We start from the raw sequence: 15,719 nt of genomic DNA on the forward strand, positions 1-15,719 counted from the left end.
CAACATTATTAGCCGGAAGTAAAATATGTTTCAGGAAATTACCGAGAGATATTTCTTCGTTTTTTAAAATTAGTTATGTGCGAATACACTTTAAATAGGTTTATTTGAAATCTTTAATTTTCCACAATATAATTTACTTGCCATTTATCATTTGATGATTACGAGACAAATTCCTCTTGAGGATCGTGACAATTCATGCGCTGCGTGGAAACTTCTATTTCCAAAATGAATGAGACGATCGATGAAGAACGCAGACTTGAACAGGATGCAGCAAGAAAACGAATGAGACGGGCGAACGAGTCCATCGACGAACGTCAATGCAAACTTGCGGGGTCACCCGTGGGAATCCCACGGGCATGGATGTGTGTGACATTTCGACATATTGAGTTAGATGCTGCACATTCATTTTTACAAAATGGTTACTGGCAAGTCATCAGATCCAGAAATGGTGTAAAAACCACCGTTTAGAGGCCATTTTTCCCCGCAAAGCGGGGGTTGGCCTTTTCGGGGACCGTGGTAGTTGTTGTTTTTTTGTCCCCTTTTTGAAGCAATGTTTTACGGCCGGATGCCCTTCCTGACGCCAACCCTTTTTGCCGCCTTCAACGACAAACAGGGAATTACCAGTGAACTGGTACTCAATTAGCCGACCTCGGAAGGATGACAGGCTGAGTCAACCCCCCTGGCATTAATTCGGCGATCGACCGAGATTCGAACCCAGGATCCTAAGCCGGCACCCTAGCCGCTAGCCCAACACCAGAAATGGTGTCATGAACACAATTTATTTACGCACAAGCACAAAAGCAAGACGGGCCGATTTCCGATTCCGACGGGCCGACGGGCGAGACGGGCCGATTTCCGATTCCGACGGGCCGATTTGGACCAAGAAAAAGAACGAGACGGGAGAAAAAGGAGAGAAACGAGACGGGGAAAGCCGATTGGAGAGGCGAGTGAGGCGCGATTGGAGAGGAGTGTGAGGCGCGATTGGAGAGGAGTGTGAGGCACGATTGGAGAGGAGTGTGAGGCGTGATTGGAGAGGAGTGTGAGGCACGATTGGAGAGGAGTGATTGGAGGGGAGTGTGAGGCACGATTGGAGAGGAGTGTGAGGCACGATTGGAGAGGAGTGTGAGGCACGATTGGAGAGGAGTGTGAGGCACGATTGGAGAGGAGTGTGAGGCGCGATTGGAGAGGAGTGTGAGGCGCGATTGGAGAGGCGTGTGAAGGATTGGAGAGGAGAGGAGTGTGAGGGATTGGAGAGGTGAGGGATTGGAAAGGAGAGGGATGTGAGGGTTTGGAGAGGAGAGGAGTGCTAGGTGGAGAGAGGAGAGTGTCAGGTGGAGACAGGAGAGTGTCAGGTGGAGACAGGAGAGTGTCAGGTGGAGAGGAGTGAGGGGTCACATATTATGCGAAATAAATAAATTGTGTTCATCACACCATTTCTGGATCTGTTGACTTGCCAGTAACCATTTTGTAAAAATGAATGTGCAGCATATAACTCAATATGTCGAAATGTCACACACATCCATGCCCGTGGGATTCCCACGGGTGACCCCGCTAGTAGATAATATTAACTGATTTTATTCTTAGAGCTAATGTACTGCAGACACTATTGCTGCAATCTACCAAACCACCGGTTTTCCCCATTAAAAAACACCATCTCAAACACAAGCTAGAGCTGCAAAATAGTATTACGTGAGTTCAATTACCAAAGGAGAATAAATCATCCAACGACAGTTTTCCTTTAGAGCTCATTAAATCTGAGTTGGTTCTAGGTTTCAAATGAATCAACAACATTTAAATAATCAGCATTTTACCCAACATAATACCAAAAAGTTCTACAGTTTATAAATTTTATCAACTACCAACAGTACCCGCCCTACGGGCGGGGCTTCAATTGGGAAGCCCAAATGAAAAGGTAAAATATCAGAAATTGAAGGCTTTTTTTTTTTAAACGATTCATATAAACATCCGTTGAATCATATCACACGCAAATCATCAAATTCTAAACAGTACATGGCTAAACAGTACATGGACGATCACGTACCACGTACGTCTCGCTCGCTCTCATGTTGTCCCGATAATGATCCTTCCGCAGGTTCACCAACGGAAACCTTGTTACGACTTTTACTTCCTCTAGACAGTCAAGTTCGCTCATCTTTTCGGTGCACCGGCACGAGCCGAGAACGGCCCGTGCAGGGGCTGATCCGAGGATCTCATCAAACAGTCCGATCGGTAGTAGCGACGGGCGGTGTGTACAAAGGGCAGGGACTTAATCAACGCGAGCTGATGACTCGCGCTTACTGGGAACTCCTCATTCGTGGGACACTGTCTCAAGCCCCAGTCCCCATCACGGATGGGGCTCAGCGGTTTACCCGAGCCTGACGGCGAAGGGCAAGGTACATGCTGGCCCGTCCAGTGTAGCGCGCGTGCGGCCCCGGACATCGAAGGGCATTAAACGTTCATTCAACATTAAACGTTCATTAAACATTCATTAAACATTAAACGTTCATTAAAGGATTACGAAACGAAAAACATTACGAAATTACATTCACACCGTCACGTCAAACACTACCGTGAACACATACATCGTCACAACATCGTCACAATGAGAACATCGTCACAATGAACGTTATGCGAACGCAAATGTTATGCAGGAGTCCAAACCTGAGAATGCTGGAGACCAAAGCTGAAATTTGGAAAACTAAATAGCCTATTTTACTCCTGGAGATCCCAGGATTACCCACCCAAAATATCTTTGCGATCGGTTCAGCAGTTTTTACGGTACCTTCGAACAGACAGACAGACAGACGGACATTTGGTGAATTATAGTAAGATCGTCACAATGAGAACATCGTCACAATGAACGTTATGCGAACGCGAATGTTATGCGGGAGTCTAAACCTGAGAATGCTGGAGAACAAAGCTGAAATTGGGAAAACTATATAGCCTATTTTACTCCCAGGGGTCCCAGGATTACCCACCCAAAATATCTTTGCGATCGGTTCAGCAGTTTTTACGGTACCTTCGAACAGACAGACGGACATTTGGTGAATTATAGTGAGATTTCCTTACCAACCACAAAACTCGGATTAAAATATGAATAAACCATAATAATAACATCCTTTTCTAATTTTAAGACTTATTTTTAACTCAAGCTGATCCTTATTGAGCTGGTACTGGTCCAAAGATAATTAACATGTCATTGTTGTATATTGTTAATAAAAACCCAGCTCACTCATTAATGACTTTCCACGAGGTAATACGCTGCCTGCCATGCTCTATATGCGACACCAGTCCACACTTCCTGGTTGACCCCTTAATATAGCATCAAAATATTTCCTACAAAAAGAAAATGCCACCCACATCTTCCTAACCAAACAATAACCAAACAAACAAAGACAAGTAGAGCTAAATTCAAAGTACACCACCCCATGCCAAATAAATAAATAACATATCCTCCAGTGCGCGACATCGCTGGGGTGCCTTCAGTGCCGGGTGATGCTGCAGTGCAGCACATGGAGACGGAATTGGGAGGGAGCGGTGTACAATAATTGACTGATTGTGTAATTAAAATAAATAACTAATAATCGTTAAATAATTATTTTCTTAATCAATTGGCTAATAGCATACCTAATCCACCACTGCTTCATCCAAATGTGCAACTTTTTTAATTAATTAATTAATCGATTAATTGATTACCGAAGGGGGCCCGGCGATGACATGCACTGAAAGGGAGTACTGTACTCAGTTTTCACTCCATTTGTTTGTTTTCTTTCTTGTTTGTTTGTTTTGTTTGTCCAGGCGATATCTCAGCCATCCTTTGAGCAAGGAAGCTGAAATTTTGGCACAATACAGAGCACGTGCTTTGGCCAAACAGTATTTTTGATTTTTTGAGTAATCAATTAATTGATTAATTATTTAATTATTATCGATTTATGAAGTACAGGCAGTCCTCGGGTTACGAACGAGTTCCGTTTTTAAGTCTGTCTGTAAGTCGAATTTGTATGTAAGTCGGAACAGTTATGTACGGTTCACATCTAGCGTCAATTAGTCAAATGTTTGTCTTAGTATGTAGTATATATTTTCCCTAAAACATCTATAGGTATAAAAAACATTAAAGAAACATTTCTTAAACTGTTTAGATAGAAAAGAAAAGATAATGATTAAAGGTTAACACTTACTCTCGTTCCAATTGATGTCTTGCAAACCTTGAAACGATCATACCTTGATATATCTCTCCGAGATGATGGGCCTGGTGTTGGAGAGGATGGACCTGGTGCTGGAGAGGATGGACCTGGTGCTGGTCAATTTTCTTAAAGTAAACATCAAGGGTGGCTTGAACAGAGCTTTTCTCATATTTATCTTGTCTACCGCTCCCCTTATTTGAGGTTTTGGATTCAGAACAATTTCAGAATCTATTCCTATTTTGATTTTCGACCTTTAACTGAGAGATAATGAATAATTAATGTACTTCCCTTCAGTGGGAGATTTGGCTTGCCAACGTAAGGCACGGCAAAAAACGAACTCGATTATAAGCCTGGTGTTGGCTTAGCGGTTAGGGTGCCGGCTTGAGATCCTAGGATCCTGGGTTCGAATCCCGGTCAATCACTGATTTAACGCCAGGGGGGTTGACTCAGCCTGTCATCCTTCTGAGGTCGGCAAATTGAGTACCAGTTTACTGGTAATTCCCTGTTTATCGTAAAAAGGCAATTAACAGGGTTGTTGGCAGGAAGGGCATCCGGCCATAAAACATTGCTTCAAAAAGGGGACCATGGTGCCCAAAAAAGGCCAACCCCTGCTCTGCGGGGAAAAAATGGCCTCTAAAGGTGGTTCTACCGCTCCCCTTATTATATACTTTGTGTGTCCGGTTGATTTTTTTTTCTGTGTGATAAATGTTAGCTTTTTCACGAGCCTCGATTCTGTATACAACCACAAAAAAAAAAATGTAAAAAAAAAAAAATTATAATAGGCTTTACGGAGGTCGGTACGTAAGTACGGGCGTTCGTAAGTCGGGCGTTCGTAATCCGGGGACTGCCTGTACTTATTTACTTTCTTTCTCATCTGGGCAATATCTCAGGCACCTTTTAACCTTGGAAGCTGATATTTGGACACAACAGTGACCAGGTGATTTGGCTGTTAAAGGTATTGTTATGGTTTTGTGAATAAAGGCAACCCCCCTATAGTTAGTTACACCACAACATGTAGCCTCCTATAGTTAGTTATTTCTTATTAAATGTAAAGCATAGGCCCCTTTCCAGTGTTTAGAAAGAAAACAAATAATGTGTTGAGTCAGACAGGATGATTGTAGGCCTCGTTGAAGCCTAAATTGCCTCGTCATGGGACTAGACTAGGCCCTGCAGGCCCGAAGGAGGAATAAAACCTTCCCCGAAGGAGGAACGAGACATTCCTGGGAGGAGGAGCAGTGAGCAACCAATGGGAGCTAAATGGAAGGCAATCAATTAATCAATTAATTAATTATTAAGAAATTTCGATTAATTACTTAATTTATTTATTTTCAAAAAGTGACCGAGGGTGACCAATGAGGGGCTGCCACGTGACCCCCAGCCGTCAATTGAGACTCATGGAACATTCAGGAAGGGATTCGGGGATTATAAAAACCCGGCCCAGAACACATTCCCTCTCTCTGGCTCCTGCTCCTGGTTCGTCATCATCACATCGTCCTTGCTGTGATCGTCTCCGGCTGTTGGCGCCTTGGGTTGGAGCGATTCCTGGTGCTTTCGTCCACCGAGCCGATCTTCGCACGAGCTGCACAACCAAGCCCATTCGCACGAGCTGCACAACCAAGCCCATACGGGCGAGCTGCACGACCGAGCCCATACAGGTGAGCTGCAAGAAGCGGCCGCGCTTCCCCACGCATTACCCTCTCCCCCCCCCCCCCCCCTTCCCTGAACGAATGAGGGCCCTTGTCTGGGAACGTAGGTAAGGCTGTTAAGATTCTCTGTTTTGTCTCTGTTCTATACATACCTGTAATTAAATACTGTGTTTGGTACTTCCAACCTGGCCGTCGTTGTCATTTTCCATCCAATGACCTAGCATCGCCCGAATTAAAACCGCTCAATCGGGTCCGATAGTGTAACGGCACAGGTCACGTGACGCACAACCGCTCGGGCGTCAGATATAAGTGTGACTTGTGCGGGGTTCAGTCCCCGTCCTCACGACTGCATGTGTCCGAAGGTATTTGGGTTGTGACCACTAACCCTTCCACACACAGCTGCGGGCTCGGCGGCTGGAGTTGCCTAGCAATCCGTCAACCACGAGTTTAATCATGGTCGGCGATCTCAGTGGAACCGGAGTTCGTGGGGGAACGGGGCATAAACCCCCCTTTGTACGTCGACGAACCCGGGATCCGCAACAAAATTTTTGATTTATTGATGAATCAATTAATCAATTATTTATTAAGAAATTTCGATTAATTACTTAATTTATTTATTTTCAAAAAGTTACAGATACGGATGAAACGGTGGTTGTTTAGGTATGCTATACACCAATTGATTAAGAAATTAATTAGTCTACGATTATTATTTGTTTATTTTAATTATTAATCTATTTATTTTCTTTCTCATTTGGGCAATATCTCATGCACCTTTTGAGCTAGAAAGCTGATATTTGGACACGAGAATGATTAAGTGATGTGGCTATAAGGGATATTTTTTATTTATTGATTAATCAATTAATGAATTATTTATTTAATTTTTCCGATTAATGACTTAATTAATGAATTTTCAAAAAGTCACAGATTCAGATGAAATGCTGGTGGTTTAGGTATGCTATTAACCAATTGATTAAGAAATTAATTATTTTACGATTATTTATTTATTTTAATTATGCCATGAATAAATTAATCGATCAAATACTGTACACAACTCCCTCCCAATTCCATCTCCATGTGCTGCACGGTAGCATCGCCGGGCACCGTACGTGCCCAGGCAATGTTGCGCGCTGAAGAAGAAGAACTGCCTTTAAAGGCCATTTTCCCCCGCAGAGCAAGGGTTGGCCTTTTTTTGGGCACCGTGGTCACCTTTTTGAAGCAATGTTTTATGGCCGGATGCCCTTCCTGCCAACAACCCTGTTAATTGCCTTTTTACGATAAACAGGGAATTACCAGTAAACTGGTACTCAATTTGCTGACCTCAGAAGGATGACAGGCTGAGTCAACCCCCCTGGCGTTAAATCAGTGATTGACCGGGATTCGAACCCAGGATCCTAGGATCCCAAGCTGGCACCCTAATCGCAAAGCCAGCACCAGGCTTACACGCGCTGAAGGATATGTTATCTATCTATAATTCCACTAATCTCTGTGTGTATGTTTGTATGTTTGTATGTTTGTATGTTTGTATGTCTGTGACCGCTGTTTCTCGACAACCACGGGTCCGATATACTTTAAACTTGCCAGGTATATTGCTGGGGACCCGAGGATGTGCCTTTTCAAGGTTTCATATTAATCGGAGAAGTAGTTACCGAGCTATGTCCAAAAAACGATTCAACCAATCAGAGAGCAGCGAGCTATCACGTGTGCCGAACGTGGCGAACAGACTCTGCCTCGGACGGCACATTTGAGAGCGTATTCATTTATTTCACGTTGGCAAACTATGTTGGCGTTAAACTATGTTTTAAAACTAATTAAAACTACTTTGCGATTCATCGTAACTGCGATTCGTAACTGCCGTTCGCTTTGGCTTTGCGAATGGACGAAACCATTTCATGTAAATAGAGGGGGGGGATTGTCACCGTACTCGCAAGCCGTTCGCTTTGGACCAAACCATTTCATGTAAATAGAGGGGGGGGATATAATTTTAGATATAGATATAGTACGGGCATGCCCTAGTTTAATTAAACGGTTCACCTGAGGACCTGGGTTCTATTCCTGGTCATGGCATGTAATTTTCCCACTTATGTCAATTAATATGTTATTTATTTATTTGGCATGGGGACAGTATACTTTGAAGGCAGCTGTACTTATTAATTTCTTAATCGATTGGCTGATAGCATATCTAAACCACCATTTAATCTGATTTGGTAACTTTTTGAAAATTAATTAATCAAGTAATTAATCAAAAAATGAAATTGATTAATCAATAAATCAAAAATACCCTTTACAGCCAAAATCATTTGGTCACTGTTTTGTCCAAATATCAGCCTTCTGGCTCAAACGGTGCATGAGATATTGCCTATGAGAAACAAAATAAATAGGTACTTAATAAATTGATAATAATTATGCAATTAATAAATTAATTGATTAATCAAAAATAATCAAAAATACTGTTTTTTCCAAAGCACTTGTTTACTATTGTGCCCAAATTTCAGCTTCCTAGCTCAAATGATGGCCGAGATATCTTCCGGACAAACAAACAAACAAGAAAACAAGCAATATGTCACGCATAGCATGATACTTGCAAAATCCCTAAAACAAGTTGTTGGCCTATGATGACCTCAAAAATAATTGGTGGTTGAATTCAGTGACATGGTACGCAAGTCCTCTTAAAATTTCAAGTCAATCGGATGAAAATTGAGGATTTTTGAAATTTGGCCTATGTTGACCTTTTGGCCTATTTTGACCTCAATGGTGGTTGAATTTAGTGACCAGATATGCAAATCCTCTTAAAATTTCAAGTCAATCGGATGAAAATTGAGGATTTTTGAAATTTGGCCTATGTTGACCTTTTGGCCTATTTTGACCTCAAAAATAGTTGGTAGTTGAATTCAGTGACCAGATATGCAAATCGTCTTAAAATTTCAAGTTAATCGGATGAAAATTGAGGATTTTAGTAATTTGCCAAAGTTGGTGACCTTTGGCCTATGTTGACCTATTGACCTTTTGATCCCAAAAACAATAGGCTTCTTGCTTATGACCAACTCTACCATTTGGTGAAGTTTCATGAAGATCAGTTGAAAATTGTGACTTGTAGACGACTGACATACAGACAGACTAATAACACAGACAGACAGACAGAATAACGCTCAAGACCAACCAATGTACTTGAATGAATGAATGAATGAATGAATGAAAAATCTTCGATTTTCGCAAGTAACAAACGGAGCGAAAACTGAGTACTCCCTTTTGACGTGGTGTACGATGGAATAGGGAGGAAGCCATGTACAAAGGAGTTTATAAACTTTCCTTAAAAGCTTCATTGCATGGGTGTGTCATTTGACATTACCATATTATTATTCTCATGGTCAGTTTGGCTTCAATTTACAAGATAAATCCAAGACGATACTTACACCGGGGCCAGGCATTTTGTGGTGCAGATTGAAGCATGACATATAGGTAAGAGAAAGCCGGTCGTAGTTTTGACGATTCCGGCTCTATGGTTCTTCCAATCAGTCCGCACACTGTCAAATATAATGATCAACATCATCCACAACTCAACAATGTCTAAAAAAAGTCCCATTTAAAAATGAAACGCATTGTATTATTAGTTTATGTAACTAACGTTCTTTAGTCTGTGATAAGAAGACTAAAAGTTTAAATTAGTAAAATGCTGGGACAGGCTACAACCTCGGTTAGGAAATAGGAAACTCAAACATTAGGAACATTTCGGGGCTTAATATGCAACAGTAACTTTTTTAGTCCAAATGTTAAATTCCCCCCTCTTAAGTCCTTTTGTTCAATATACTGAAGATTTTGAATTTTAAATTGACTGATATGCTGTCAATTGACTGATATGCTGGGTATGCGGGTGTCTTCTGATACCTAAGGGAAATGGATGCCCCTGCCTTGCATAACCCCAGGTAGCCTGTGGGCAAGGTATAGTACCTGCCAGCCCCCCTTACCAGGGTAACGGTCCGCAGCCATGCGGTTTAAATGGCAGATGGCTCTGTACATCTGAGTCCAGTTGACTCCAACAGCACGGGCGGGAGAGGGTGAATTCTCCAACGGCCAGCAGAGAGACGGAGAGGAGTGGCAACCCCCTCCCCCCCCCCCCCCCATACCACACACACTTACCCGTGTGTACCAGCCATAGAAAGGCAATGCCATCATTGCCCGAGGAGACTCGACATCATATGCTGTCAACTAGAGAACCATTTGGTGTACACCTTCGGGATTTATAGAGAACTTAACCAAGACCGAGGAGGTTGCTCCACCAGATCCTGACGATGAAGGTGTGATGATCTCATCACACCTTGCTCTACAGTCTATATCATAATCTGGTTGGTGGAAAATGGTCAAATTTCACCATATTTTTTTTACAATTTTACAATTACAATTGATCTAACCATTCTCTACCATCATAGTTGATAAAGAATGGTGAGATCAATTAAAAAACAACAAATGCAGTGTCTCTGCCTTCATCCAGTTTTGAGGAGGAATAAAACTTTAAATAGGGGGGACAATTATCTGCTCTAAAGATAGTATATCAAAATTAGAGCAGAGTTTCAGTAATAAATAAATAAAACAGCCAAAAGTGGAAAACATCATGGGTGTGAGATCACTATCAACAGTAATTGGTTAGAAAAGTACATTACTTAGTGCAGAATATTAAGAATTTTCATGGAATTGCAAAATATAATTATAAAGTATGGGATTTTTCCATATTGCCAACAAGTATGCATTTATAACTGAATTATGAAATTAAACAGTTATGGTATATACATTCTGCTTTAAATAAGGCCCACCTCAAAAAGTGCAATCTCTCTAAATAAGCATCAACAAGTACATGTTCATGTTAGGTGTACACAGTACATACAGTCTCACCATAGAAGAAAGTTCTGAAGTCAGACATCGGCATCTCATACTGTCTTCCTGCAGACAGCTGCACAGTACATAGCAGTTCCAGTACCAGTGTCAGGTTGGCACATTCAGCTGCACATAAATATAAAATAAATTACAAGTCAGGAGACGATGATGGTTCACGAGCGAGCGGTATTCAATGACAAAGGTCAAAACCGACATTGAAAATATATAAATAGGAATGTATTATCTGTTATGAGACGAGTTAGCTACACAATACCAAAAATTCGGTTTGATTCCGACAACTTTGAAAATTTGACCTTTGTGACCTTCAAAGGTCAAAGATTCTGAAATTTGTTGGAAAACTTGTATTTCATGATGTATGTGATAATATAAAAACACGTACGACATTTCACCCTATCAGGAAGCGAACAATGTAATAAAACCATCAAAAATCGACTTTTCTAAATTTCGTGACCTTGTGACCTTGACCTTGGGGCGAAAATGAAAAATCAAGCTCCGTGGGGCTAGACACATGACATTGGCCTAACCAAATACTGAAACCCCTGTCAGATTCCACCAACTCCCTCGGAGAAGATGTAGCTTGAACTCGATTAACCCCTAAAAAGACATTTTTTCGGGCGTCGCTCCGCCCACAATGGGCGCAATACGCCCACTGGGCACAGGACACAACTAGATTATGATATCAACCTCCCACCCAAGTTTCATCAAGATCGGATGATATCATCGGGTAGTTATGCTGCGGACAGACAGACACACAGACACACACCCATGACGAATATAGTGGTCACTCTGTTTGATAACTCATGAACCAAAAACAGAAAGAAACAAGCAAACAAATACCAAAAAAAAAGTAGAACAGCACTCAGTAGAGTGCATTGTGTCGCTGCCTCACGCGCTCATTCGGAACAAAAATACTGTTACGTTTATCAGGGATAGGCAATGAAGTACCTCAGGGCCAGGTAGGATTGTATAGGGTAGTGTGCTCCGACTGTCGTGAAAAAGAAGAAACCAGTAACTTAAGTCAGCTCCGCGTGTTCGGATTAAGTTTGACGTGTGGCCATATGGAGGGTGGCTCTTGTGCTATATGTAGCTTAGGGTTAAGGGTAAATCCCCTGTATGTAAATGACCTCTGTGATTTTTCCCTTGTTCCTTTTGACACTACACTACACACACTACCAGCCAAGCAATCAGCGCGTAATTATAAACATGAAATAAAGTAACCGGAACCAGGACATTCAAATACCGCTGGCGCTGCCAACCGAGTCATCGCAACACCAAACAAGCAGGGTCATGAGGCCCCGCCCCGAAAGGTGATGATTGGTCAGGGCGATGGAGCAATTAGATGGCATTCGTTGATTTGAGCGTGCGTGGACGTCATCATGGAACGTTCGAGGCCGAGGGTAAAAAGGACATGTCCCGGCATTTGTATCTCTCTTGCTTCGTGGATGTGGTCGCAAGCGGTCACAGTTCGTGCTCTCTTCTTGCGCTGGGTCCTCGTTGCATGCGGTAGCAGTGCGGGCTCACTCTTGGCGGCATTCACACGCTAGCTCTGTTCCTGGCTGTGTGGAGGAGAGGACGCATCCTATCGCCGATTCGTTGGTGCTGGCTTCGTGATGGCTGGGTGCGCCTGAGAGACCCTCAGTGTGTTGTGGAGCGTGGGACAAGGACGGAACGAGGGCCTGCTCGCTTCACGTTATGTGGCTGGCGATAGAACGGACTTCGTGCCAGGACCTGCTTTTCCGCGCACGGACTCGGGGCCCCGTTTGAGGGCTGCCCAAAACGGAGTACACACCACACAAACACATTTATTTTCCATTTATTTATCCCCTTGTGCTGTTTTACGAGTCCGTATGGGGGCACCCCAAATAGGAATTTTAGTACCGTGCATTTATTGTTCCCTGGCATTATCTTTATTAAATCCTTTATTTGTTGAACTTTCATTCCTTGTCCTGTCCCGTTTATTTGTTGGTGGTTCGGAAAACCCGCTTTGCACCCGTCCGTCCAGGTAAGCTTCGCTACCCTCCACTACTCCCACGCGCATATAAATAACACTGCCATAGTTGGACTGAACGCCTCGGAGGTAAGCTCGATCAATCATTCGTCCGAGGCCAGTCTTTATCGGCACGGTCATGACAATACCATTGTTAACTGAACACGCTACTATTATCGCATACTGCTAATAAGAGCCATGTACCCGTATCAACCATACACCTTATTATGTCACAGTTTCTTGGCATGCGTTATGATGTCATAAATTTAATTCTTCACTCACATCGAGTCGTAAATCAAATATATGATGCTTCAGATTTTTTGGATAAAGATTTTGATTCGACCAAGTATGTCTGGAATACGACTTTACCAATTATGTCATGGTTATCACCCATGGGGAGTTGATGACACATGCCAAGTTGTTTTCATGGAGCGGTTTCAGAGAAGATGATGTCCACATTTTTTCTTATAATCCAATATGGCTGCCATACTATGTGACCTATGACATCAGAGTTATGAATAAAATATTCTACATGGAGAGTCACTCCTATGTCTAAAGTTGCACATCGATCGGATAAGCGGTTGCAGCGAAAAAAAATTTAAAGTGAAAATATATAGATGTGAATGGACACACAAAAGCACACATCTAAGATTGTGCTGAGGGGAAAGTGGCGCCTCGGGAATGGATAGGACCAAAGACCGCACAAAATAGAGCAACTTCAATGCGAGCGAAGATCACGATGAGGGTGGCAGCTTCGGTGGGAAAGAGGTCCACGCACGTGGAGCTTGGTGACGAACCATTCGACATGCGTTTGTGGCGCTTGATGGGCAGCTTGATGGGCTCTGTCAACTCCCTCCCACAGAGGATGAATGGGAACTAGCTTCGGTGATATCGAAGAATGCGCCAAATTCACCAGCTCAGATGGGAGCAAAGACCGAGCCGAAAAGGGCAACCGAGCGCCACGCACATGGAGCCCGGTGTCATGCTGAATGGCATGCATTTGGGACACGGCTTGGTCATGCAGCTTAGAGGGCTTTTATCCACTCCACCCTGCCAAAGAGGAGTGGAAGCAAGCTTCAGTGGGATTGAAGACCACGCTAAATACAATAGCTTTGCTGAGGCTGAAGACCATGTTCGTGGAATCTGGTATCATGCCGATCGACATGTATTTGTGACATTACCTAGCAGTGTGGCCTGGCATGCCTTGTCGACAACCGCCCGCCCCCACCTCTACCCTCCATGAACATGGGTGCCAAAGCACAGCTAACGCCAAAAAAAAGACAGGCAATTGTAAAAAAAAATTTTTTTTTTTTTGTATACAAGATCGAGGCTCGTGAAAGAGCGAACATTAATCACAGAAAGACAAACAGACACATAAAACAAATAACATCGGGAGCGGTAGACAAGATGGGGAGAGAGGGGGAAGGACACAAACACAACATTTGAGAGCAGGGACCGAGAGACATGGAGACATCGAGAGATCTGTGGGAGGGAGAGGGCTTTGGGGGGGAGGCATGTGAAGGGGGGGGGGGGGGTGGGAGAGGTATAAACATATGGACACTGCCAGGACTTCCAGGAAAGAAGTTGGAATTTCAAACAAGGTGGATCTGGGGTGAATTAGTGGGGGTAGAAAAGATCAAGGTTTTGGATGGGGGAAGATAAGAGATGGTGGTGAACAGCTGTTTTAAAGACCTGGAGGGAGGAGTGGGATTGAAGGGAGTGTGGGAGTTTGTTCCAGAGGCGGGAGAAAAGAGGAATGAAAGAGTGAAGGTGAGCAGAAAGCCGAGATTTCGGCAGTTTAACCATCAGAGGGTTGCTGGCAGATCTTGTGCGACCTGTAGGAATATTTGGGGGACAGAGCACAGAGAGAGCTGGGGGAGCAAGGCCGGAGAGGAGTCGGTAGAAGACAGAAAGACCACCTACCTGCCTGCGGTGAGTGAGTGAAAGGCCCTCAGAGGTAGCTTCATCGCGGGAGATTCCAATGATTTTGAAAGCTTTGGATTCAACAGCGTGAAGCCGAGCCAGGTGTGAGGCAGGAGCACCAGCCCACAGGGGAGAACAGTATTCCATTGAGCTGCGGATGAAAGCCTTGTATGTGGTGAGGAGCTCAGGTGTGCCGAGGAAGGACTTCGCACGACGGAGGATGCCCAGTCGGCGACTGGCTTTGGAGGCCAGCTTGGAAATGTGGTTTTCCCAAGAAAGATCATGGCAGATAGTGAGACCCAAAAGCTTGAGCGACAGAACTTCTTGGAGAGGATTGTTGAGAAAGTAGATGGGAGGGTTGTCCAGTCGATCTTTTCGGAGAGACATAGTAAGAGAGTGAGATTTGTCAGGATTGAAAGACATGTTCCACTTGTTTGACCAGTCTGTGATTTTGTCCAGGTCTTCAGAGAGTGAGGAGGCTGCAGACTGCCGATCTGAGGGAAGAGGAATGGAGCGGCAGAGAGTGGAGTCATCAGCAAAGAGATAGAGAGGATTTTCCAGAGAGTCGGAGAGATCATTGATAAAGACCAGAAAAAGCACAGGGCCCAGCACACTGCCTTGGGGAACTCCAGCCTGAACAGGAAGGGGAGATGAGAGAAATCCATTCAGGGCCACACGTTGACTACGACCAGAGAGGAAGTCCGCAAGCCATGCATGGAGATTTCCATGGATACCATAGGAGGAGAGTTTGGTGAGCAGACCTGGGTGCCAGACCGTATCGAAGGCACGTGATATGTCAAGGGAGACAGCTCTGATTTTCTGTTTGGCATTGAGGACCTCCATCCATTGTTGAGACAGCAGAAGCAGCATGTCCAGAGTAGAGTGACCTGGTCTGAAACCAAATTGATGATCAGAGATCAGGAAAAAGAAGGCCAATTCGTGAGCCAAATAGTAAAAAAAAATTACAATTGTCAGTAAATGCAGTTGCTTGTGCCATTAAACGACATAACGAAACTGGTAAAAATGCGGATAGGAAACGTTCTGGTCGACCAAGAATCACAACAGAATCGCAGGACAAGTAATCCAAGTCAC

General features: G+C 43.6%; 1 protein-coding gene across 5 annotated transcripts in view; it reads right to left on the minus strand.

The window, feature by feature from the left end:
* MEI1 (meiotic double-stranded break formation protein 1) overlaps positions 1 to 15,719 on the minus strand; it is a 151,805-nt gene that overhangs the window by 24,435 nt on the left and 111,651 nt on the right. For all 5 annotated transcript variants that reach the window (XR_013624660.1, XM_068127124.2, XM_078785284.1 and 2 more), the window contains exons 23-24: positions 10,715 to 10,822; positions 9,241 to 9,351 (exon numbers count right to left, since the gene is read on the minus strand). Coding sequence is in view for 4 of the 5 variants with exons in the window: in XM_068127124.2 (XP_067983225.2) it covers positions 9,241 to 9,351; positions 10,715 to 10,822 (219 nt within the window). In the remaining variant the exon portion in view is untranslated. The remainder of the gene's footprint in view (positions 1 to 9,240; positions 9,352 to 10,714; positions 10,823 to 15,719) is intronic.

This window comes from Myxine glutinosa, chromosome 10, assembly GCF_964187855.1.
Source record: "Myxine glutinosa chromosome 10, kmMyxGlut1.1, whole genome shotgun sequence".
NCBI classification, from domain to species: domain Eukaryota; kingdom Metazoa; phylum Chordata; class Myxini; order Myxiniformes; family Myxinidae; genus Myxine; species Myxine glutinosa.